The 24,114-nt window shown below is 36.1% G+C and overlaps 5 protein-coding genes across 7 annotated transcripts in view; 1 reads left to right on the plus strand and 4 right to left on the minus strand.

Annotated features, from left to right (window-relative positions):
* Window positions 1-147: 147 nt before the first annotated feature.
* On the minus strand, window positions 148-14,203 carry zgc:163040 (uncharacterized protein LOC100038789 homolog). Its single transcript, XM_051099586.1, is given in 4 exon segments — window positions 148-814; window positions 9,317-9,662; window positions 11,962-11,978; window positions 13,898-14,203. Coding segments are annotated over 4 exon segments (984 nt in total). The 5' UTR covers window positions 14,191-14,203; the 3' UTR covers window positions 148-486.
* Window positions 10,262-10,728, minus strand: LOC127156597 (histone H2A). The gene has a single exon (XM_051099549.1). It carries the CDS (start codon window positions 10,703-10,705, stop codon window positions 10,319-10,321), a length of 387 nt encoding a protein of 128 aa, XP_050955506.1. The 5' UTR covers window positions 10,706-10,728; the 3' UTR covers window positions 10,262-10,318.
* On the minus strand, window positions 11,248-11,925 carry LOC127156585 (histone H1-like). The gene has a single exon (XM_051099534.1). It carries the CDS (start codon window positions 11,870-11,872, stop codon window positions 11,252-11,254), a length of 621 nt encoding a protein of 206 aa, XP_050955491.1. The 5' UTR covers window positions 11,873-11,925; the 3' UTR covers window positions 11,248-11,251.
* On the minus strand, window positions 12,617-13,073 carry LOC127156610 (histone H2B). The gene has a single exon (XM_051099562.1). The coding sequence runs from the start codon at window positions 13,060-13,062 to the stop codon at window positions 12,688-12,690; it is 375 nt and encodes a 124-aa protein (XP_050955519.1). The 5' UTR covers window positions 13,063-13,073; the 3' UTR covers window positions 12,617-12,687.
* Window positions 14,204-16,021: 1,818 nt separating the features above from the next.
* ankrd27 (ankyrin repeat domain 27 (VPS9 domain)) overlaps window positions 16,022-24,114 on the plus strand; it is a 31,769-nt gene continuing 23,676 nt past the window's right edge. For 2 of the 3 annotated variants that reach the window (XM_051099486.1, XM_051099487.1), the window contains exons 1-2: window positions 19,634-19,750; window positions 22,077-22,199. In XM_051099486.1, coding sequence (XP_050955443.1) covers window positions 19,661-19,750; window positions 22,077-22,199 — 213 coding nt within the window. In that variant the 5' untranslated portion in view covers window positions 19,634-19,660. Of the gene's footprint in view, window positions 16,144-19,633; window positions 19,751-22,076; window positions 22,200-24,114 lie in introns of those variants that run through there. The other variant, XM_051099488.1, reaches the window with a different exon arrangement.

Raw genomic sequence — 24,114 nt, forward strand, 5'->3', positions numbered from 1 at the left:
ATCATGATCATTAAAAAAAGTTTTTTTTTTTTTTTTTGTTGTTGTTTACACACTGTTATATTTAATTAACTATTGGAAAAAACAGCTTTCAGAAAAAACAAGAAATCAGTTAAAACACCAATAAAATTTGATTTTTGACATTAAAACATTGATAAAACATTACTGGACTGTATCTTAAAACAAAACAATGGTTTAACACGTTTTAAAACGTCAGAGCAAGTTTTCTTTCAGTTGTATACAGCTCAAACATGTATTTTAGACTGGGACTAGGTTTAAGCCTCGTTTGTGTAATCGGGGGTGTATATTACAGCGTGCCGGAACTCTCATTAATTTTATAATAATAAGTTTAAAAAAAAAAAATTGTTATATTTCGCTGAACCTCACTGTTCTCATTTACAAAAAACATAACATCATGAAATGCGCCTTTTTGAAAAAGTGGGCGGCTCTTAAAAGAGCCTTTGGGTTTGTGTAATAGCACAGATATGTTTAACCTCCAAAGCCGTACAGGGTGCGTCCCTGGCGTTTCAGAGCGTACACGACGTCCATGGCGGTGACGGTCTTTCTCTTGGCGTGCTCAGTGTAGGTAACAGCATCACGGATCACGTTCTCCAAAAACACTTTCAACACACCGCGAGTCTCCTCGTAGATCAGACCGGAGATACGCTTCACACCACCACGGCGAGCGAGACGACGAATGGCGGGTTTGGTGATTCCCTGGATGTTATCACGCAAAACTTTGCGGTGACGCTTAGCACCTCCTTTCCCGAGTCCCTTGCCGCCTTTGCCTCTTCCAGACATGATGATTCTTCAAGAACTGCAGAATTTGTGAAAACTGACGTTGTGAAGCAAGAGCTTTACAGTAGCCTACAGGACCTAACTGAAACACACGAAGGCGGAGCTATGCTACATCATACGATACACGTCATGAGCGCATGCTGGAGCAGAAGGAAAGGAGATGGTAGATAAACAGGCCTATAACAAACAAGCCTAATAACTATGAGATATAAATTGATGTAAAAAACGTGAGATAAAGAGAATCAGAATCAGAGATTTTTTTCATCATGTGTGCAAACAACAAATTTTTTTTTGTTTGTTTTTCAGGAGCTGTTGGTACACACATACATTCATAGCCACATACATACATAAATGTCCAGCAACTGTAACTGCTATTAAGCTTTAAAAACGTTCGATTTTTGAGAAATTTTCGATTTTAAATTATGTGGGGGACTAACAATAGAATGTAGTTAACACAATTATCCTCTTCAGTTTAATTTTATCATTATTATATCAAATCTATGACACTCTCTTCTCACTACATCTAAAACAGTGTCCACAGAGAAGGGGTCAATCATTCATCTGCTATAAAATGGATAAAAATGTTTTGTTTTGTTTGTTTGTTTGTTTAATGATGAAGAAGAGCAAGGTTTGTACACAAACTCCATTTGTTTTGTGAAAGAAATGTCAAATTTGTTAACACCGTCAGATGTCAACACTGTAAGGTTTTCTGTCCGACAATGGTGACGAGCCAGTGACAGAGTTGACATTCAATGTGAAGTCATCATATTTAGTGGTTTTAAAGTATTTTTTTAAGTACATTAAATATAAAATAGTGTTTATTTTATTTTGTTTTGTTTTATTTTTATTTTTTTCTAATAATGTATAAATAGTAAATATGTGACCTGACAGCTTTTGTGGACTGATAGTCATCACTTCTAGACATACTGTTCTGAGATGAGAGAAAATAGATCATTTGTGTTCTAATGATATATCAAAATATTTAAATGTTAATCTTGAATAAAAGCTTTATAAACAGTGACACACTTTTTGTGTTTGTTTTAATACAGTAATTTATTGATTCAATGCATCTGATAGTTAAAAGACAAATTTAGGTTTTGTGTCAACTCTGTTAGGTCTGTCACCATCAGATAAATTTCATTTTATATTTTAACATTTGTGGAATTGTTGGTTATAAGTGTTTTGAAATGTTTTTTTTTTTTTTTTTTTTTTTTTTTTTATAATAATGATTTTTATTTATTTATTTATTTATTTATTTATTTACAATTTTGCACCCTGTTTTGTCTCACTTCAGTGGAAGAATCAGTGATATGACACATGAATAGAAGAACATTTAAATGAGACAAAGGATGAAAAACAACAACAACACTGTATACATCCGGAACCAAATATTTCTGTACAGTTTTGTGCACTGTGCACTCTATTAACAGCTGTATAAACATATATGTACATGTATTTACATGATATCTAATTATTGTCTTCAATTTCTGAGAATGAATTATAAAAACAAGTGGCACTTTTATACTAGCTGTTTAAGCTGGACATAATATGGGTAAAATAAATAAATAAATAAACACACACACTTTCCGTGCCCAGATGTTCTAGTTCACAGTGATCTATAACGTCTGCCTGGAGAAGTGCAGACTGTTAGTGAGAGGGGTCTGTGATGATGTCACATGCCCGTTTCTTTATTCTGGAGATGTACAAGTCTTGAAGGTTATGCAGGTGTACACCTATTAACCTTTTAGCTGACCTAAAAGTCTGTTGCAGTCTTCTTATCCCCTTTTTTTCCCCCGTAATAATGAGTAAATTTTGTAAATTTGTAAATTTTATGGGTCTGGCTTCCAGTCTCATCCACGTTCAGTTATGTTTAGCTATACTAAACAGCTTGTTTTGTTGCTTGATATTGCAAAATAGTGTGTCTTACCATGTTATTGTATTTTTTTAATTATGAACACACTGGTTTGCAGTCCAAACAGTTTTACCATTTACTGCACATTGTTATTCTTCTCGTTATTTCCCTATAGCAGATAATGAAACGGAAATCTCATCTATAGGCTTACTTCTGCATTTAAGAAAAAGATGGATATCTGATTTGCTGGCCGAACCAAACCAGAAAATATGAAATATTGAGACTGGATTGAGACTAGAATCTGAATCGGCCATACTACATTAAGTGGAAATCTTAACAAAATCAAGAAACATCCAAGTGGATTATGTAGGCACTGTGGAAATTATGAAACTGTTGATCCAGTCCTGCTACACTGTAGTGCATATAACAGTGAACAACAAACATTAGGGGGTGGTTTCCCAGACAGAGTTTAAGCCTAGTCTTAGACTAAAATGATCCAGAAATCTGTTTTCTCTGTCATGATTTTAAATAGTCTTAGACTTCGTCTAGCCATAATTGCTACTTCAGGATTAAACTGAGGCTTAAATTAAACCTACCAGGAGGCAAGTTTAACTTCAGATTAACGTTAATGTTGTGTTTCCAGTTTTTATATATCAGAATTATTGGCACCCTTTGTAGATATGAACAATGATGCCTGTGCAAATAAATCTGTAGTGTTAATCATTTTGATCTTTTATTTAAAAAGTAAAAAAATAAAAAAATAAAAATCTCAGAACCTTAATTTTTAATTTAATAAAATTGAATGAATGGGAACTGTCATTGTGACAGAATAGTTTTCTGAAACACATTGGCCACAATTTTTTTTTTTTTTTTTTTTTTTTTTGCAACCTTCTTTTTGCCAATTTAGCAGCTACGAGTCTTTGATTTGTAACATATATTTATGTATGTATATTTCTGATGTGTAGTACCTGGTTGGGAGACCTCCAAAACAAGGTTGCTGCTGGAAGAGGTGTTAGTGAGGCCAGCAGGGGGTGCTCACCATGTGGTCTGTGTGGGTCTTATTGCCCCAGTGTAGTGATGGGGACACTATACTGTCAAAGAGCACCGTCCTTCGGATGAGACGTTAAATCAAGGTCCTGACTCTTTGTGGTCATTAAAAATCCCATGTCCTTTGAAAAAGAGTAGGGGTATCCTGTTGAAACCTTTTTTTTTTTTTTTTGAAAGATCAAAAGAATAAACAATACAGATTTATTTTTAAAACCATTGATCATATTTTCTTAGGGTGACAATATAGTTCTGACTAAGACACTCTCTCTCTAAAACAGCTCTTTATAGATAATATAATAAATAACAATAACAAATATGTTACTGTAGCGATTTTAGCTCAAAGGGAAATGTATATAAATAATTACAATTAATTATGATTAATTACAATTATTTATATCAGCTGCCAGTAGTAACTGTAGCAGAATTAATTTTCCATCAACTAATCTGTTCGCCCAGCGAACATTCAGTATAATTTTTATATCAGCTCTAAGAAATGATATTTTCTTGGCCACAGAAAATAACTTTCTTAAAGTACCGTTGCATTAGAGCAGTGGTTCTCAACCGGGGGGGCGCGGACACTCTTGCGGGGGGGCGCGAGTAGGCTACAGGATGGGAGCAAAAAAAAAAAAAAAAAAAAAAAAAAATGCAAATTCGTGATCTTTGTTTGGATTCATCGGATCTATTTTCGCTGCTAAAATAGACCAAAACAGTCATTATTTCATCAAAAATATAAGTGACTTAATATTATTAACTTGTTTGTTGAACTGTCATATGAAATCAGTGTCACATTTTCAATCGTGAGGTGAAATTAAGTGATGGTCAATTGTCAGCTCTCTTGGTCGTCAGGTCGTGTGATGTATGTTGCTGAACTGTATTCAAATGTTATAAATATAAAAACACCACATTTTGAAATTTAACTGCAGTATGTCAATTTAGTTTATTTGTGTGTGCTGCGCTCATAGACTTTAGAAAACGGCGCTCATTTGTTTGATCAGTGATGCACGGGTTGATCCAAAATGAGCGGGTGCTTGCGGTCACCCGCGGTTACCCGCAGTTACGAGTCATCCAAAAATATTTTTAATGATATTCGGGTCGCGGCGGTCTGGTCGTTTGAAATAAAGATTCCAATTAAACCTTTGTAATTTATAGGAAATATTCAAGCAATAATATATAAATTATCTCATGTATATCCTTGTTTAAAACCAGGGATTAAAAACGAATTCCAAGTAAAAACGGTATTTTTCTTTACATTTCCAGAGAGCGAAACGAACGAAATTAAACATTACTTAATAAATTCAAGGCATAATTTCCTTATTCATTTGATACAACTATTATAGCTATACAACTAATATATAAAAAATAATATTATTTTGTCATATTCGTGATTCCTGAATTTATATATGAAAACTTCGTTTTGAAGTGCATTCGTTAAGTTTGTATAAGAAAATTATTTAGCCTATTGAGTTGATTTAATATTCTTGATAATTTTTAGAAGAAGTTAAAAGTTAGGAAAAAAGGAATTAGCTTGTAATCTATATATTTAGGGCTATAGGCTAATATTTTTCTTAACTTTTATTACACTGTAGATCGAAATAAAATAATTCTTGATCATATTTAACATCGGAGAATCACTGATATAATTTAGAGTACTTCGAAAACGAAACTATTTAAATCTGTATAAAGGAAAGACAAAATAAATCACAACAAGAACAATCTGTATTTTTCTTGTAATCAAGAGCATTTCTTTTGACAAAATAACCTAATTAATGCCGAATGATTTTTGACAGTGAACGCATCTCCACCGCATAGCCGCATATAATCGCTGCTGTCAGTCGCAGATATTAAACATGCGGTTCAGGAAGCGGGTCGGGTACAATATTTTCTTTTTCTTTTTTTGCGGTCCGAGTTGCTGGCGGGTTATTTGAAAACTTCGGTCGGGTTCGGGTTGTTTATACATTGACCCGCGCATCACTGATATAAAACGAATAAACTAGTCAGAATATAGGCTACATTTAAAGCTTTCCTTTAGTTTTTGTGAAATACACGCACGCACACAGCCACGCACACACAAACATGTTTAAATACATTTATGTTGTTAATAAATAAATTACAATAAATTGTTGTAACAGCAATATCTCCAAGTTTTGTTTTTCACTGTAAAAATGTAATGATTTTCCTGTCTTTGCAATAACGTGGGCCTAATAGGCTATCTATCTATCTATCTATCTATCTATCTATCTATCTATCTATCTATCTATCTATGTATGCAAGGTGTTATGGTTCGTTTGGGGGGGGGCCAACTGCAATGAACCAGCTTTGGGGGGGCCCAGCTTGCAAAAGGTTGAGAACCCCTGCATTAGAGCATGTAGCTTGAATCGGAATCGTAAAGGGACATTAATTTGCAAAGCAGAATCAGAATCAACACTCATGTAATTTGTGGACAAGAGTTTTATTAACGAAGGACTAACACATAACTAATCGAAACAAACAAACATGAAGTCACTCATACATGGGGAAATGGTCAGTGAGAAGCAGTTAGAGAGAGACAAGGAAATGAAGCTATGAAAAGAGTCAGTTAACCACTTGAGCAAAACCATCAGTGCTGTCTACAGCTTATACTAAACCTCTGTTTGTTTAGTTAAATGTACGATACTTGCATTGCCTTGGTCGTTGAACAAGTGTCCAAATGCAGTCTCAGGTGAAAGTCTTGATGGTTTGGAGCAGTGGTGGGTCTGAAGAGTGATGAATTCCAAAGATGTCCTGACTCGATGGTGACTGGGAGTTTCTTCCCATGTGAAAATTGAAGAAGAACCAAGAGCTGAGAGGGACCCAGCTGAAGTCATGTGATCTTTAGGGAATGAAAAGACAAGGCCGCAAGGCCTGGCGTGTGCTTAGGGAAGTCATGAAGAGTTCTAGCTCATCTTCTTAGGTTCTAAAAGAACCACTGACTGACTGAGGCAAGTCATGAAGATGAATTCCAGGGTTGAGTGGAAGTGTCTGGCTCTTTGTGGTCGAGAGCCACAGCTCTGAATGTTGGGGCCTGTCGGGCCCGCTGGGCACCCTGTGCCGGCTCAGGCTCCCCGTGGGTTCCTCCACACGGGCAGCAATTGGAAGATGTTGCAGACGAGTGAAGAGAGTGAAGAGAGTGAAGAGAGGAGAGGAAAACAAAGCAATCAATCGTTTGATGCCTTTAAGCTCTCTGGAGGCTATGCCTCCAGGAGGTCCACGAACCAATGGTAACTTTCACCTTTGGAGGGAAAGTTTACGACTCTTTGTCCATGAGCATGGTATTTTGCATATGGAATTTGATTGGGTGCTGATGCAAAAACTACTAAGGTTTCTTAAAACACTAATATGTTGCATAGGTATCAACATCTAATTTACACCATCTTTTAGATCATCAACATACAAATTCAAAGAGTCCAAACATGGCATAGGTGGGTTATACAACTAGTCATCTATCGTAACGCATGCATAAAACAGTAGAAAGACAAATACAAATACAACAGACAAAATTAAAATACAGTGCTGTAATACTGTACACAATGACCTGGGCTATGTGTGATAGGAAGGTCAAAGAAAGGTTTGTCTGTGAATGAAGAGGAAAGAGCCTATTTCTTAAGGCATTGTGTCTTTCCTATGGCAAATGTAGCATGGACAGATGTGCATTCCTCATTGCAAAAATTTCTAGGTATTCCTTTTCTTTTATCTGACACCTGATGTGTGCAGTTTACTTTGCTTATTAAAAAAAAATCTCTTGTTCAGTAATATGTTTTGTTGTGGTGGTTTTATCTTTCTTCCGCTGTTGATGTTTTCCTTGGATTTGCTTCTCAGTTCCATAATTTTAAGCTTTTCTTTTCTCATTCCATGTTTCACAGGCAACCTCTGGTGTGCTAATTCTGATTAGTAAAGCTGGTTTTAAATTAGTCAAGTTTATTTAGTTCAAGACTCCATAGACCAGGAGTTAATAATCTGTACTTAATCCAGTGGGAGTCAAACTCAATTCCTGGAGGGCCACAGCTCTGCAGAGTTTGACTCCAACTCTAATTAAACACAGCATATCCAATTTCGCACTCTTCAGGCTTATTTGAAAATTAAATTGTTCAAATCTGTTTCAGAAAGCCATTTTTAAACCATGATTAACTATTCTAGATTAAGCCTACTCCTGTCTTAATGTAAACCCTGTCCAGGAAACAGATCCTAGTGATTATTAAAGGTGAAAACAACATTAGAACATTTAAGCAATAAAAATATTGACATTAATAAACACAAAATTAGATAATTTAGCATTTAATTTGTTACACAAACGGAAAGCTTGAAATTTTACTATCTGCACAGCTGTTTCATTGTTAACGCAACATCACCATTCTACGTTTGGAATCATCACACCTGCAAAAAGCGCTCCAGCGCTTAATATTATATATATATATATATATATATATATATATATTAGTGATGGGTCGTTCTTGAACGATTCGTTCATTTTGAACGAATCTTTAATGTGACTCGGGACGAACGAGTCGCCTCGGGAGTGATTCGTTCAGTCGCGCAAGCGTAACATCCTATTAGGTTCTGTACTGGAATTAGTTAAACTGTTTTAGAGTCGTTCGTTCACCTTATGGGGCTGTCACGTGATGAGCGAACGACTCAAACCCGAAGACTCGAGAGATGAACTAATCAATTCTCTTTCCGGCTCAGGCTGCATAGGTTAACATTACGGGGATGTCACGTGATGAACGAACGACTCAAACCCGAAGACTCAAAAGATGAACTAATCAATTCTCTTTCCGGCTCAGGCTGCATAGGTTAACATTACGGGGATGTCACGTGATGAACGAACGACTCAAACCCGAGGACTCGAGAGATGAACTAATCAATTCTCTTTCCGGCTCAGACTGCATAGGTTAACATTACGGGGATGTCACGTGATGAACGAACGACTCAAACCCGAAGACTCGAGAGATGAACTAATCAATTCTCTTTCCGGCTCAGGCTGCGTTGGTTAGCTAATTGGGCTGTCAGGTGATGAACGAACGACTCAAACCCGAAAACTTGTCAGATAAGAGGCGAGGTGAGCGAATCATAGACTAAAGACCCAGGTAAACAATGAATTATTATTTTCTGTTTCTTATAGCATTATAGTTTTGTTTTGTTTGTAGTGTGATCAACGTTTGTGTAAGCAGTAGATGTGTTAGGGAGGTAAAACGTAACATTTTAATTATATTTTGCTAAAATGAACAAAATGAACGAAATGACTCGAAAAAAGATTCGTTCATTTTGCTGAACGAGACTCAAAGGTCCGAGTCGGTAAAATGATCCGAACTTCCCATCACTAATATATATATATATAAACATTTACTCAACAGCAATTTAAAAAAAAAAAAAAAGAGAGAAGGATGTAAATTAGCATATTAGGTTACGTGTTACAAGCTAGACTTCGAAGCAGGTTTTAAGAAACTGCAACAAAGACAAAACTCTGCTTTTTAGACACATTTAGGCGGCTCTGAAAAGAGCCTTTGGGTTTAGGAGAAGCAGTGAGTTTAAGCGCGCTCTCCACGAATGCGGCGGGCCAGCTGAATATCTTTGGGCATGATGGTCACTCTCTTGGCGTGGATGGCGCACAAGTTGGTGTCCTCAAACAGACCGACCAGATAAGCCTCGCTGGCCTCCTGCAGGGCCATGACGGCGGAGCTCTGGAAGCGCAGATCAGTCTTGAAATCTTGAGCGATTTCTCGGACCAGACGCTGGAAGGGCAGCTTGCGAATCAGCAGCTCGGTGGATTTCTGGTAGCGACGGATCTCTCGCAGAGCCACGGTACCCGGCCTGTAACGATGAGGCTTCTTGACGCCGCCGGTGGCTGGAGCGCTTTTACGGGCGGCTTTGGTAGCGAGCTGCTTCCTCGGGGCTTTACCACCGGTGGATTTGCGAGCGGTTTGCTTAGTTCTTGCCATTGCAGTTTCCTGTCTTACTCTTCAACACAAAATAATTCCTCTCTTTATGCAGCGACATTTTAACCTTTCTTGTCGCATTGGGCGGTGCGTCAGCAGAGGCATTTGATTGGCTGGTTTGTACATGGCTGCATGTGACAGCCAATGAGCATGCGTTTCATGTTTTCGAATAAGCTGAAGCAGCTTGCCTTTCCCGCTCAAATGTTGTCTGTTCAGTGTCCTATTATTAGACCTTGAAAAGGCTACGTTTTAGTTTTCTTTACCTTTATGTTTGTTAGAGCATATAAATGCTCTGCTAAAATCAGAAGTAAAGAAAATGTACGTTTTGTATTTACACGTGACGGTGGGGTTGAATATGTTTCCCTGTCCACTTGTGGTAGTGTAACAGCGTTAACGTATTGTAAATGTGTGGTTATAGATAAACTCACACTGAATATTTCAATATTTTTCTTAGATATTTTAAAAGGTGCCATTTCTCTAACATTTATTATCACAATTTGCTGTTTTCACTGATCATATCAACAACAAAGATTACTATGTTATTTATATAGGAGTGTGTATGTGTCAAGCAGAGTCGTTTAAAAGTATCATAATTCAAACTGCTCTTATAGAGAAAGTGGGTGGCTCTGAAAAGAGCCTTTGGGTTGTTTCACGTATTCATCAGACTGCAGCCAATTTATTTGGTCTTAACGGGCTTCTCGGTCTTTTTGGGCAGCAGTACAGCCTGGATGTTGGGCAGCACACCGCCCTGAGCGATGGTCACTCCGCCCAGGAGTTTGTTCAGCTCCTCGTCGTTGCGCACCGCCAGCTGCAGGTGACGGGGGATGATACGGGTCTTCTTGTTGTCCCGAGCAGCGTTTCCAGCCAACTCCAAGATCTCAGCAGTGAGATACTCGAGCACAGCGGCCAAATAAACGGGAGCACCAGCACCAACTCGCTCGGCATAGTTGCCTTTGCGGAGAAGCCTATGAACACGGCCGACGGGAAACTGCAGTCCTGCCCTGGATGAGCGGGTCTTAGCCTTTGCTCTGGCTTTGCCTCCGGTTTTGCCTCTGCCACTCATTGTTGAATAGGTGTAGACGATACTTCAGATCAACACAGAAATAATGGAGCGCTGGCCTGGCCATCAGCTTTTAAGAGAGAGTGCTTGTCGTCTATTGGTCAGAGTCTGTCACAGTTGAAAACCAATCACTGCGCGTCCCTCCAAAACTCCTAACCCCTCCCTTCTGCCGTTCTCATCTGTTGTAATGAATGAATAAATGAATGAACAGAAAATGTAAATACTTTTACATATAAAATACTTTAATGCAGAAAGTAAACTAACCAGTGTTAAAATATGCCTAGCATCCGATGGTCTTATCAGTTAATGTGTTTCAGATATTATATTTAAGATTATTATGTGAATATAAGGTGATAAATGTTTTAGATGTGTAATGCACTGTTGACTATCGTATTGAGATAAAAGCATACAAGCTCTCCGTGTTTACTCTCTCAGATCCCCAACAAACATTTAATTAGGATAACTAAAATGTGTCTCTTTAACTGTAGCAAGTGGGTGGCTCTTAAAAGAGCCGTTTTGTTTTGGGAAGAAATTTACACAGAGTGACATTTATTTCTTTTTGGGAGCCGCCTTTTTAGGCTTGGCTGCTTTAGGCTTCACCGTTTTGGGTTTGGCTGCCTTGGCCTTCTTGGGGCTCTTGGCTGCTTTCTTAGCGGCTGCTGGCTTCGCCTTTTTGGGGCTCTTGGCTGGTTTCTTAGCAGCTGCAGGCTTCTTGGTCTTCTTGGGGCTCTTTGTCGCCTTCTTTGCTGCGGTGGCTGCCGGTTTCTTCACCTTCTTGGGGGATTTCTTGACGGCGGGTTTCTTGGCAGCAGGCTTCTTTGCTTTCGCGGGGGTTTTCTTGGCAGGTTTCTTCTTGGTTTCAGCTTGCTTTTTGTTGAGCTTGAAGGAACCGGAGGCGCCAGTGCCTTTGGTCTGGACCAGGGTGCCGTTGGTCACCAAACTCTTGACGGCGATCTTGACGCGGGAGTTGTTTTTCTCCACATCGTAACCACCAGCAGAAAGAGCCTTCTTCAGGGCGGCGAGGGACACGCCGCTTCTCTCCTTAGAGGCGGTCACAGTCTTGACGATGAGGTCCCTGACGTTCGGGCCTGTTTTCTTGGGTTTAGACGCCGATTTCTTTTTGGGAGCTTTAGCCGGAGGAGCGGCGGCAGCTGGAGCGGTTTCAGCCATGTCTCTGAGCGGATACGTTTCACACGTCGATAGTCTGGAAATAATGAAGCGCTGAGCGGCGCTGCAGAACTTAAATACCACATGAGAACCGTGTAGACTCAATATGCTAATCCACACAACGTCTAGTCTCAACAAATACGTGATTATTATATAATGTAAAACAGTTATATCAAACATCTTTACAGATTAGAAATTACACAGATGCTAATGTTTTATTACAGTTTAAATACAGACGAAGTAAGCCATCTATCTATCTAAATATATTTAAAATGCAATTAATTCTTGCACTAGCAATACTATATTTCAGCATCTTCAGTGTCATAATTCTTCAAAAATCATTCTAAAAGGCTGATAAACATGCTAGAAACAGTATATGAATGATGAATAGAAAACACAAAATAACAACATAGGAAATAAATGCTGTTCTGCTGAAAAATGTTCCTTAAAAAAATAATGAAAAAAAGAAAGCTACAACAAAAATACGTAACACGGAAAAACACGCCTGATTATCATTTCAGTATTATTATTCATTCTTCTGATGAAACCAATGCAATTATATTTTGATGAACATTAATCTACATGTATGATGTTGAAGTGCATAATGTGCATGTTATGTTTTTATAAAACGTGTTTCTAGAAAGATAATAGAAGCCTGTTCTGTAGTATTTGTTTATTTACGCCAAACTTGCTAAAAATCAATTCCATTTAATAATTCTAATGTTACAAACTACGTGTTTATACACAGAGAGCTCTTTAAAGGAGAATATGGGTGGCTCTTAAAAGAGCCGTTGGGGTAGTTGAGATCAGTTCACGTCTCACTTGGAGCTGGTGTACTTGGTCACGGCCTTTGTGCCCTCAGACACGGCGTGTTTGGCCAGCTCACCGGGCAGCAGCAGACGCACGGCGGTCTGGATCTCTCTAGATGTGATGGTGGAGCGCTTGTTGTAGTGAGCGAGACGAGACGATTCACCGGCGATGCGCTCGAAGATGTCGTTGACGAAAGAATTCATGATCCCCATCGCCTTAGAAGAAATACCAGTATCAGGATGAACCTGCTTCAGCACTTTGTAGACGTAGATAGCATAGCTCTCCTTCCTGGACCTCTTGCGCTTCTTTCCTCCTTTGCCGGCGGTCTTGGTGACGGCCTTCTTTGAGCCCTTCTTGGGCGCAGACTTCGCTGGTTCAGGCATGTTAGTTCGTGATGAACAACACAATGTAAAGTCTTAGACGCAAGTACTGGGTATTTATTGAAAGCTCATGCTAATTTAAGAGAGCTTGGTTTCCTTTCCCTAATGGTGTATTTTGCGGAATGAATGAAGGAAACATATTTCATTGGTTAGAAGTGAGCTGGCTAAACAGACAAATTCGCCAGTCACAGGCTCCTAAATTTGAATGCTTCCCGTCGCCTCCCCCACACTCTTCTTTGTCTGACTTTTCCCGCTCAAAATGTCTGACAATCACAATCATTAAAAAGGGATTTTTTATTATTGTTTTACACACTATTATGTACATTTAATCAACTCTTGGAGAGAACACAGATTTCAGCAAATATCAGAAATAAGTTAATACACCAATAAAAATGTATTTACGCTGAAGATCGAAGCACAGGCAGGGTTTAGATTAAGCTGTAGTTCAGTTGTGATATTTAAGTTCCTTTTATAAACGTGCCTTAGAAAAAAAAAAAAACACTATTGGTGTGCATCTTCAGACAAAACAATGTTTTTTGTTTTTTTGTTTTTTTTTAAATATAAAAGGTTGAGTTCTTTTAAACTAAAATAGCTCAAACGTGCGTTTTTGTCTGGAGCTAGGTTTTAAATTTTGTCTGTGAAACCAGGAGTATGCATTAGTGTGCTGAATCTATTTCACATTGAAAGTCTTTGAATCACATTGTTTTCGTATGTAAAACAACCACTAAACAGTTCACTAAACATTTTGAAATAAACTCTCTTAAAAACGTGGGTGGCTCTTAAAAGAGCCTTTGGATTCGTATAATAGCACAGATTTGTTTAACCTCCAAAACCGTACAGGGTGCGTCCCTGTCGTTTCAGAGCGTAAACGACGTCCATGGCGGTGACGGTCTTTCTCTTGGCGTGCTCAGTGTAGGTAACAGCATCGCGGATCACGTTCTCCAAGAACACCTTCAACACACCGCGAGTCTCCTCGTAGATCAGACCAGAGATACGCTTGACACCACCACGGCGAGCGAGACGACGGATGGCGGGTTTGGTGATTCCCTGGATGTTATCACGCAAAACTTTGCGGTGACGCTTAGCGCCTCCTTTCCCGAGTCCCTTGCCGCCTTTGCCTCTTCCAGACATAATGATTCTTTTACTACTGTAGAACTTGTGAAAGCTGACGTTGTGCACCAAAAGCTTTACAGTAGCCTCCAGGACCTAATTGAAACACACGAAGGCGGAGCTATGCTACATCATACGATACACGTCATTCATTCCAATACGGATAACCTCCTAGGAAAATCACATGGTGATCAGGTGTGATTCGTTATTGCAGTGTTCTGTATAGTATTTATTTTTTTATTACTTTTTTTTACATTGTACAGGTCTGACGGCTCATTGCCATTAAAAGAAAGGTTTTAAATGTTGCGTTTATAAACAAAGGCAGTTTTCCTCAACATATCTTTATTAATATTATTTTTATATATATACGCTACCAAGTGCATACCAGTGAACTAGCAAACCTTCACATGGCTGTACCAACAGCCATCCAAAACACATCTCATAACTGTATGTTTTCATAATGATCAAGAGCATAAGACATACCTTTACTGCTATACACTTTTAGTCTTCAGCTAAAAGTTATGGTGTGGCCCTGCAACAAAGTAACCACCATAGCTTCAAATGTTTAATTTTTATGTGTAGGCCTATCATAGGTGAGATGCTAATATAAAACTAAAACTAGAAATTGAACAGTTACAAATAATGGCCAACAACAAGACAGTATTTAAGCAACCATTCATTTTAATAGCAACAGACCAAAAATCATGATATAATAACAGGGTCATATATCAACTTTTTTTGTGAATTGACCGCATATGTAATTTGTTTGGAAATTGTAAATGAAGCTGAATAAGTTTATACAATAAGTTTGAGAGATTGTTGAACACCATTTATTTATTTATTTAGAATGAATATTCTGACAACAACAATAAAAAAGAAATTAAATAAAATAAACCATTGATATAGCAATTGATGAACATTTAAAGTTTTCTCCCTCCTTGAATTAAATGGACTGTAGCTCTGGACAATTACAATTATGTTAATCAAATCTATATATAATATTATAACTAAAAATAATAAAATAAATAATGAAATATTATACAATAGATTTTATTAAACTAAAAGTAAAACCATTTAATGAGGTGTAAAATATTGTTATGTCATATTATGATGTTGTATTTTAATGGAAGATATACAGTTACATTTATTTTATTTATATATGTATATATATATATATATATATATATATATATATATATATATATATATATATATATATATATATATATATATATATATATATATTTAATTTTTAATTAAATTAATTGTTTTTGAAAGTTAAAAACATTCAAACAAAATTAATTACAAATTTAAACAAAATTAAAAACAAAAAGCTCCAATAATGCAAAAAAAAACATTATTTTAATAAACTAGTCGCTTTAATTTAAACAATTTAATGGGAAGTGCTAAATGTTATTAAATACTATAAAAACGGTTATGTTTGTTTATAGTCAGTAATACAGATATTGCATTTCCATCTTAATTACAACGAAAAGGATTCGTTTGAACAGTTTTTTAAATAATAGTTATTAAAAACTTACATAATTTATATATGTAATGCGTAGGATTTAGAGTTTGGCACTAGAGTGCGCTGTTGTTTGTGTATACCTTCATGCCAAGTAATTTAAATAATTTTCCCAATGATTATTTTTATTATTTATTTATTCATTTTTAACAACAAATTTCATTCATTTTAAGTTTGTGCATTTTCAAGTTCAAATAATAATAATAATAATAATAATAGTAATAATAATAAAAACAAAATGCTTTCCTGTGTCACGCTGGCAAACTGAAAGACGCTTTGTGATTGGTTAAAGCGTCATCGAGTTCAGCTCTGATTGGTGGATCTCATTTCAGTTTGATCATCAGTTTGTGCTGCTGACGATAAGTTGTCTGAAATGTTTCTGCGTTCGCTGACAAACTCCAGTAAATGTTCTGTTTACAACTTTGCCACCTTGTACATAACTATATGAGGTAAGCTTAACCCACTTCCTCTTTCAAGACAGTGATATGGTTAAATCAGTGTGTTTGTTCTCTTGTTTTAGAGCTGTTAGCAATAGCAAGTCTCAGGTAGTGACAGAAAATGATCCCTGATATTAGCACTGATATTGTAATCGTGCATAATTTGCATCATCGAAACGTATATGTATACACAAATAATCGCAAATAATCAAGCATCACGCTTGATCAATCATTTAACCCATGCATTTTGTGTTTTATTGGGTTTTGCATATGGCTAGTTAGCTTCGGTTGCTATTTCCATGGTCAGCCATGAAATTACAACATGTTTTGTCACACGTTGTGTTAAAATATAAATTAGGTGTGATCTGAATCAGCGTTAGATTCAGATGAGGGTTTCAGGCTGAACGTGTCATGTGAATAAATATGTATATGCGTGTACTTAACATGTGTTCTTGTTATTGACTGAGTCTCAACGTGTTATTTTCCAGTAAATTGTGTTTAGTTTTATAAAATGTTAGCAGTATTTTCTGTGGTCTGTATTTTGACGAATATGGGTGTTTACAGTGATTGTGACTGAACGATATGAACAAAACTGTCCTAATGGTCATATTGATTTACAGCGAGGCACGTGATTATGTTGTGAACTGAAACGTCTCCTTTCCCTGATGTTTTCCGTTTTTATTTGCTGAATTATTGCATTTACAGTATAATTTTTAATTCCAATTAGAAAATAAATTAAGCAAGAAATTTGCAATTAGAAGTTCAGAGTAAATAAACAAACAAGCAACCAAGGGGTGTGTTAGGGTGGGTAGTGGGTAGTGGGCATGCACTTTTGGGAAACCAATATTTTAGTTAACTGGTCTGTTTATTTTCGTTAATTTTAATGAAAATATTTTGATTTGAAAATGCCACGTTTGGGTTTATATTAGCAAAGTTTTTAAAGCATAAGCATTTCATGGAGATTTTCCATTAGAAATGGGTTTTGTTTTTGTATGTGAATCTTTTTTATTTTATTTTATTTTATTTTATTTTATTTTATTTTATTTTATTTTATTTTATTTTGTAGTTTTCTTCCATTGACTGAATCTGTGCACCCAAGTACAAAATTTTCTTTGCTTTATGTAATTTATATTTTCTTTATAATAAATAAATAAATATTTATACTGATTTTGTTACATAATGTGTTTTGGTACTCTCCTGCCCAGGGACAGCAGATAAAATTTAGCTTGGTAGGTAATTCTGGTGCAGTTTTCAGTCCATTGTCCAAAAAATTAAATAAAATGTAAAAAAAGCGTGAAAGGTCTTTCATTTACTCACCCTTGTGTCATTCCAAACTTGCATGACACTTTTTCTTCAGCAGAACACAAAACACAAAAGATGTTTGGTGCACTGTACAGCTGGTACATTTTGGTTACAGTTGGCTTCTATCACATAATCTTCTTTTATGTTGCACAGATGAAAGAAAGTCATACAGGGTTGAAATGACCTAAGGATTAATGACACAATTTCCGACAGCTTACCTGAAATTACAAACAAATACATTAATAAATTAGTGGTGCCATTAGGAAAAACTACTCAATCTTTTATATTGCAGTAATTTCACATTCAGTCTTGAAATTAATATAGAAGCAACAGAAATACAGCATATTTTAAATATTTGTTAAATATATATTACTGATGTCTCTAGGAATTTTTCCCCCCCTAACATTTAACCATTGACTATAGCCATATTGAGATCTATCAATTTTAACATGTATTAGAATTTAACAAATAACTTATATTTTAAAGGATACCTCCACTTCTAGAACAACAATTTACAGATAATGTACTCACCCCCTTGTCATCCAAGATGTTCATGTCTTTCTGTCTTCAGTCGTGAAGAAATTATGGTTTTTGAGGAAAACATTTCAGCATTTTTCTCCATATAATGGACTGAAATGGTGCCCCGATTTTGAACTTCCAAAATGTAGTTTAAATGCGGCTTCAGAGGGCTCTAAACAATCCCAGCCAAGGAAGAAGGGTCTTATCTAGTGAAACGATCACTCATTGTTTTTGAAAAATAAAAAAAATTGTATATTTTTTTAATAGAGTTGTCAAAAGGTACCGGGTCCGGTACTTTGGGTACTTAAATTTTAAAAGCGTGAGCGTTTGAAAGCCACGTATGTCAGCGGATCCCTTATACATCTGCACATAGACAGATCAAATGCTCCCAATGTGCTTTTGTGGGAGTGCTCGTCGAGGAGCGTGAAGCGCTTATTGTAGCCAATCACAGTCATGTCTGTTGAGCGTGAGAACGCTATGGCCAATCAGCGATGTTTAAAAATCGGCTCAACATCGCTCAAATGTGAGCGGGAAATGGACGCTTTTAAAATTTCAGTACCGAAAGTACCGAACCTGGTACCTTTTAACAACTCTACTTTTTAAGCACAAAAGCTTGTGTAGCACAGGCTCTGGGATGCACGTCCATGACGCTACGTACTATTGAATCATGTTGAAAGGTCGCGTGGAACGTAGGCAGCACTACAGACTCAGACGATGAACTTAGACATGATTCGTAGTGTCGTGAACGCGCATCCCAGAGCCTGTGTTACACAAGCTTTTGTGCTTAAAAAGTATACTTTTTTTCTTTTTTTTTTTTTTTTTAATTACCAATCGTTTCGCTAGATAAGACCCTTCTTCCTCGGCTGGGATCGTTTAGAGCCCTTTGAAGCTGCATTTAAACTACATTTTGGAAGTTCAAATTCGGGGCACCAATGAAGTCAATTACATGGAGAGAAATCATGAAATACTTTCCCCAAAAACCATAATTTCTTCATGACTGAAAACAGAAAGACATGAACATCTTGGATGACAAGTGGGTGAGTAAATTATTTGTAAATTGTTCTGGAAGTGAACTTCTCCTTTAAGTGAACTTGACACAATCTTTACATAAACCAATTTACCTGTGTCCTTCAGCAAGTAGGAAATATACAGAAATAGAATAAAGTTAATACTAAATTAAATATAGGTCAAATCTACAAAAGTTATTAATTTCCTTTTTTCTTTTGTTCTCTGGCTAACAGGCATCACAGCAGCTGGCTTATTTTTTATTATTTGGCTGCTATTACTTTAAGAGCTTCCACAGCTGAATATGATGTGGATCTGACACATATGCTTATAGTTTTATTCTCACTTTAATATGAAATGATAAGCACGCCGCATTTGTGCATGCATTTGAAGCACGTGTGCATGTCTGAAAAGTGTCCCACTTGACGTGATTGTAAAGACGTTCTGCGACTAAATAAATGTACTTCTTGTCAAGCAAAAAAGAGAAAGAAGCAACCGTTGTGAGAGTAACGCCCCCTGTGTTAACAGCGTTAAATATTTTCAGCGGTTTCAGCAGACAGTCATCTGGGAAATCTTCCCATGATTTCCAGAATGAGGGTGGAGGCCTGACTCTGGAATATTATCAGACTTTTGGGCTTGACCTCCCAGAGCAACCATGTGATTCTTTAATCTTCGCCTGGACACCCTGAGTCTCTTCATCTCCATGGCTCTCCTCTCCCTTATCCGCCATTTGAAGGGTTTGAGGATGAAGTTATTCATGGTGTCACAAACTCTCTTTAACCACCATAAATATGTGAGTAAGACTTTGCCAGCACCTATTGTGTATTTTTACCTATTGTTTGATTAAAATTTCAAGTTCATAGTTCTAAGCTAAAAATGCTTTTGGTCTTTTGTTTTGTTTTGTGGATACAGTATGTCTCGGACATGTTTCATAACAGGTTTTGTGATAGTAAGTCTGCAGTCTGTTTGTTCAGAATGCACAACCAAAAAGACACATTTTAGGGAAGTGAGCAGAAGAGACTGTATTTATTTCCCTCTCAGAACATAGTGGGGAATTCCTACAGTGAGAAACTGAACCAAGACTAGCTCAAAAATACAACTGTGGGCAGAAATGTCTAGATGAAATGAAGAATAATTGCAAACTGAGGTGGAAACATGTGCTGTGTCTTTAAATGTTAATGTCTTCTTCCTCATCAGGAGTCTGAATAAAGTTTATTGTAGAGCGCTTGGCCTCTCCATGGTCTCTCTGACTCTATTTACATGGATACGGTCGTGTTTACTGTACGTTGGAGTGTTTTGAAGTTAATCTCATTTGCAGGATGCCCTGAAATTCATCTGATTGGGCAAATAGTGAAAGAAGAGGAAGAGAGCCTTTTTTGTCCTTTTTGTTGTGAAGAAATGTGAATGATGGTTACCTGTGTAAAGCGGTGCTTGTCTGAAAAACTCTTTGAGGCATTATGTCATTACTAGGGTCTATGTAACACTTGCAGCTCTGGACATGTGACTAAAAGTTTGAATCTTATTGGCTGTCCTGTTTGCTTTACAGTGCAATAGAAAAGAGATGAAAACACCTCTCCTTTAAAAAGTTGAATTGATAGTATTCAGTTGTTTGTGTTGGACGCATTAACATCTGTTCATTTAAATAAAAATTTGTTTGCTTAATGCTTAAGAATATACTTTTTTATATACTTACGACAGTACTTTTCTTAAGTGTGACTCTGAACAATCATAATAGTATGGAACCTTCAAATAAACAATAAAACAATGTAATTGCAACGTTTTTTTTTCTCACAATTCTGACTTTTTGTCTCAGAATTGCAAGATACAAACTTGCAGTTCTGACTTTGCTCTTCTAATTGTGTTTTTAATCTCACAATTCTGAGAAAATAATTCAGAATTGTGAGGAAAAAAAAACGTTGCAATTACATTGTTTTATTGTTCACTGGTACACTACCAGTCAAAAGTTTTTGAACAGGAAGATTTTTAATGTTTAATGTTGTTTTTTTGTTGTTGTTGTTTTTTTTTATAAAGAAGTCTCTTCTGCTCACCAAACCTGTATTTATTTGATCTAAATTACAGCAAAAACTGTAAAAATGTGAAAGAATTTTACTATTTAAAATAACTGCTTTTGTTTGAATATATTTTAAATTGTAATTTATTCCTCTGATTTCAAAGCTGAATTTTTAGCATCATTACCCCAGTCACATGGTCCTTCAGAAACCATTCTAATATTCTTATTTCCTGCTCAAACAAACATTATAAATGACTTTATCATCACTTTTGATCAATTTAAAACATCTTTGATAAATAAAAAGTATTAATTTCTATACTTTCCTTCTTAAAAAGAAGGAATGGCTTTTTTTTATTTCAGATGAATGTTGATGTTTGGATCTTTCTATTCATCAATTTGCTCAACTGTTTTAAATAATAAAAATCTTACTGTTCAAAAACTTTCGAGTGGTAGTGCAATGACCTTGTTTTATTCTTTAGCTATGAAGTTAAATTCTGAGGGGAAAATGACTTAAAATTGCAAGTTCATATCTCACAATTCTGATTTTTTTTTTTCTCCCTTGCAAATTCTGACTTTATAACATGCAGTTCCAAGTCAGTCTCGCAAGTGTGCCTTTATTTCACAGAACTGAGAGTTTACATCTCACAGTTCTGACTTTTTTTCTTTTCTTTTCTCAGAATTGCAAGATATAAACAGTCAGAATGACAAGTTTGTACCTCACAATTCTAAATAATAATAATAAAAGTCACAATTGTCAGATATAAACGTGCAATTTTGAGTAATAAAGTCATAATTGTGAGTAAAAAAATGTAAAAGTGTTTTATTTTTCTAAGCAATGGCAGAAACAGGCTTCCATGTAATAGTCGTGTTTGACATGGCAAATACTACTTAATATTTAATAAATGTTATAATGGAAAAATAAAACAGCTTTGCAAAGTTCAAAATACAATCAGGAGAGAAAACGTAAGCTGGGCAAAAATGGTTAGTAATGCTAATCCACTTTAGTTCAACCCCCACATCCTTTGACATGTCTAAAATTCCTTTTCGCCATATTTTCAGGTCTTTCTTTCTCCTTATGTTCCTTTCTGTCCCCTTCTGTCTCTCAAAGGAACTGGAGTGTGGGACACATATGGCTGTGTATGATGAGAATATCCTGAAGAACCCTTTTTACCAGGCCCTGGAAAAACACAGACCGGATCTGTGCAGCAGGGTGGCAGAACTCCATGGCATTGTGAGTTTCTCACTTCCACATTTAATATGGTGTATGTATTAATAGCAGTCCTGTTGAAACTCCTACTCACTTACAGCTTCCAAACTGAGCTTCCAAAAAATTAATGTTGTTTGTTTGTTGATGAGTGAAATGATGAAGAGATTTATTTGTGGAGCATAATTAGTCATGTATTCATTCATGTGACTGTGGTTTATTCACATGTGGTCAGAAAGAAGTGCTGTGTGTATAAACTGATTATTTAATGTTGGGAGATGTTATAAATTCTGTTATCCAAGAGATGATGACAGTGTTTGTGGTTTGTTCTCAAATTCTTAGATTTAGATAAAAATGTAAATCAATGCTTAAACTTTATCTAAAATATCACTGTATCACTGATGTGCCGTTGTTCTGAATATCTGCACAGTTGCTAGTGCAATATTGCTTTTATACAACAATTCAATAAACCAGAAGTTAATTGTTAGCTACTTACATATTTAACGCAAGTTAAAGTTACTTTCCGCTAATGGAGCTCTTCAGTAATAGCATATTTTTGAAGGCCAATCTGAAAGTTAGCAACACCCTGGTTTCCAGAAGAAGTCAATAGGATTAACCCCCCCAAAAAAAGGTTGATGGAACCAGAAATACAGAGATGCTCATTTTCAAGTTTTAGCACTATGAAAATAGATCCAAACCAATCTGAAATAGGATCAACCGTTGTGTGTGTCCAAGCAACACACAGTGGTTGTTTTAATTCTGAATTGGTTGAGCGAATGATTCAGTGAATCACTTTATAGTCGCCACCTACTTGTGTAACCATTTAACCTTCAGAAAGTTTCACCAAAAAATCCCACACAGAGGAGCAGAGGAAATGCTGTAAACACGGTCACTGCTTTCGGAGAGGGATGCCTACTGTTTGGTAGCGCAGGCTTGTAGACAGGGAGGCAATAATACCGAAATATTTTGTATTAAAAAAATAAATAAAATTTCAGATGCTGATGATCGGTCTGCTGGAGAGTCAAGTTACCTCATGTCATAGATACAAAGTCAAATAACTTTTTAGTGCGTCTAACCCTTTTTTGGACAATTCAGAAACCACCTCTAGCTTTTTTGCGAGTTAAGGGATTGGGGTTGTTTTTGATATTTTTTCTCACCTTGTTTTATTGTTAACAAATTCTGTTTAATCATGCCTAATTATTTGAAAGCATAAAAACAATTTAATTTTATTAAAGTTTATTTTTACAATATTTTTACAATATTTAGGTTTTCTGGTTATCAAATAAAGGTATGCAATATTCATTTAATTTATCTTTTAATCAAATTAAATTGAAACAAAATGTACTTTATGGCAAAGTTACTATTAAAATAAAAAATAAAAAATGAAAGAAGAAAGAAATATTGTGTGATTATTCCTTAATAAAAATGTGAACAATTTTAGTAATAATACTATTTGAACTAAACTGATCTGAATGATGACATCATTGAATTCAATGATGAACTGCCTTTAACTGGAAATTGAGTGTTTACTGTTGCCCTTTTGCAGTATTGATGATAATGATTTCCTATTTAATACTGTACAGCCGGTATATAAATAAAGGTGACTTGACTTAAATTGATAATAGCCGTAGTATTACGTACATTCTACTAAACAATAATAGTATATGTTTTCAAGTTAAACCAAACTTTTATTTTGATGGGTTGCCGTGAATGCCTTTATATTTCTGTGTGTATATGGTATGACGATAGTTTCTCTCTAAAGAAATGGTAAAATGCTCATAAAGAAACTTTAGAGCAATTCTGGTAATGTTGTTGATGTATTTATGTCCTCATTTGGCAAGACTGCTGACACTGAAATCACTGTGAGCGTCACGCACACTTAAAACAGCACCGCGCCTCTGTGCCATGCACACACATGGAGACATAAAGAGCATGAACCATT

This window comes from Labeo rohita, chromosome 25 (genome assembly GCF_022985175.1).
Source record: "Labeo rohita strain BAU-BD-2019 chromosome 25, IGBB_LRoh.1.0, whole genome shotgun sequence".
NCBI lineage: Eukaryota > Metazoa > Chordata > Actinopteri > Cypriniformes > Cyprinidae > Labeo > Labeo rohita.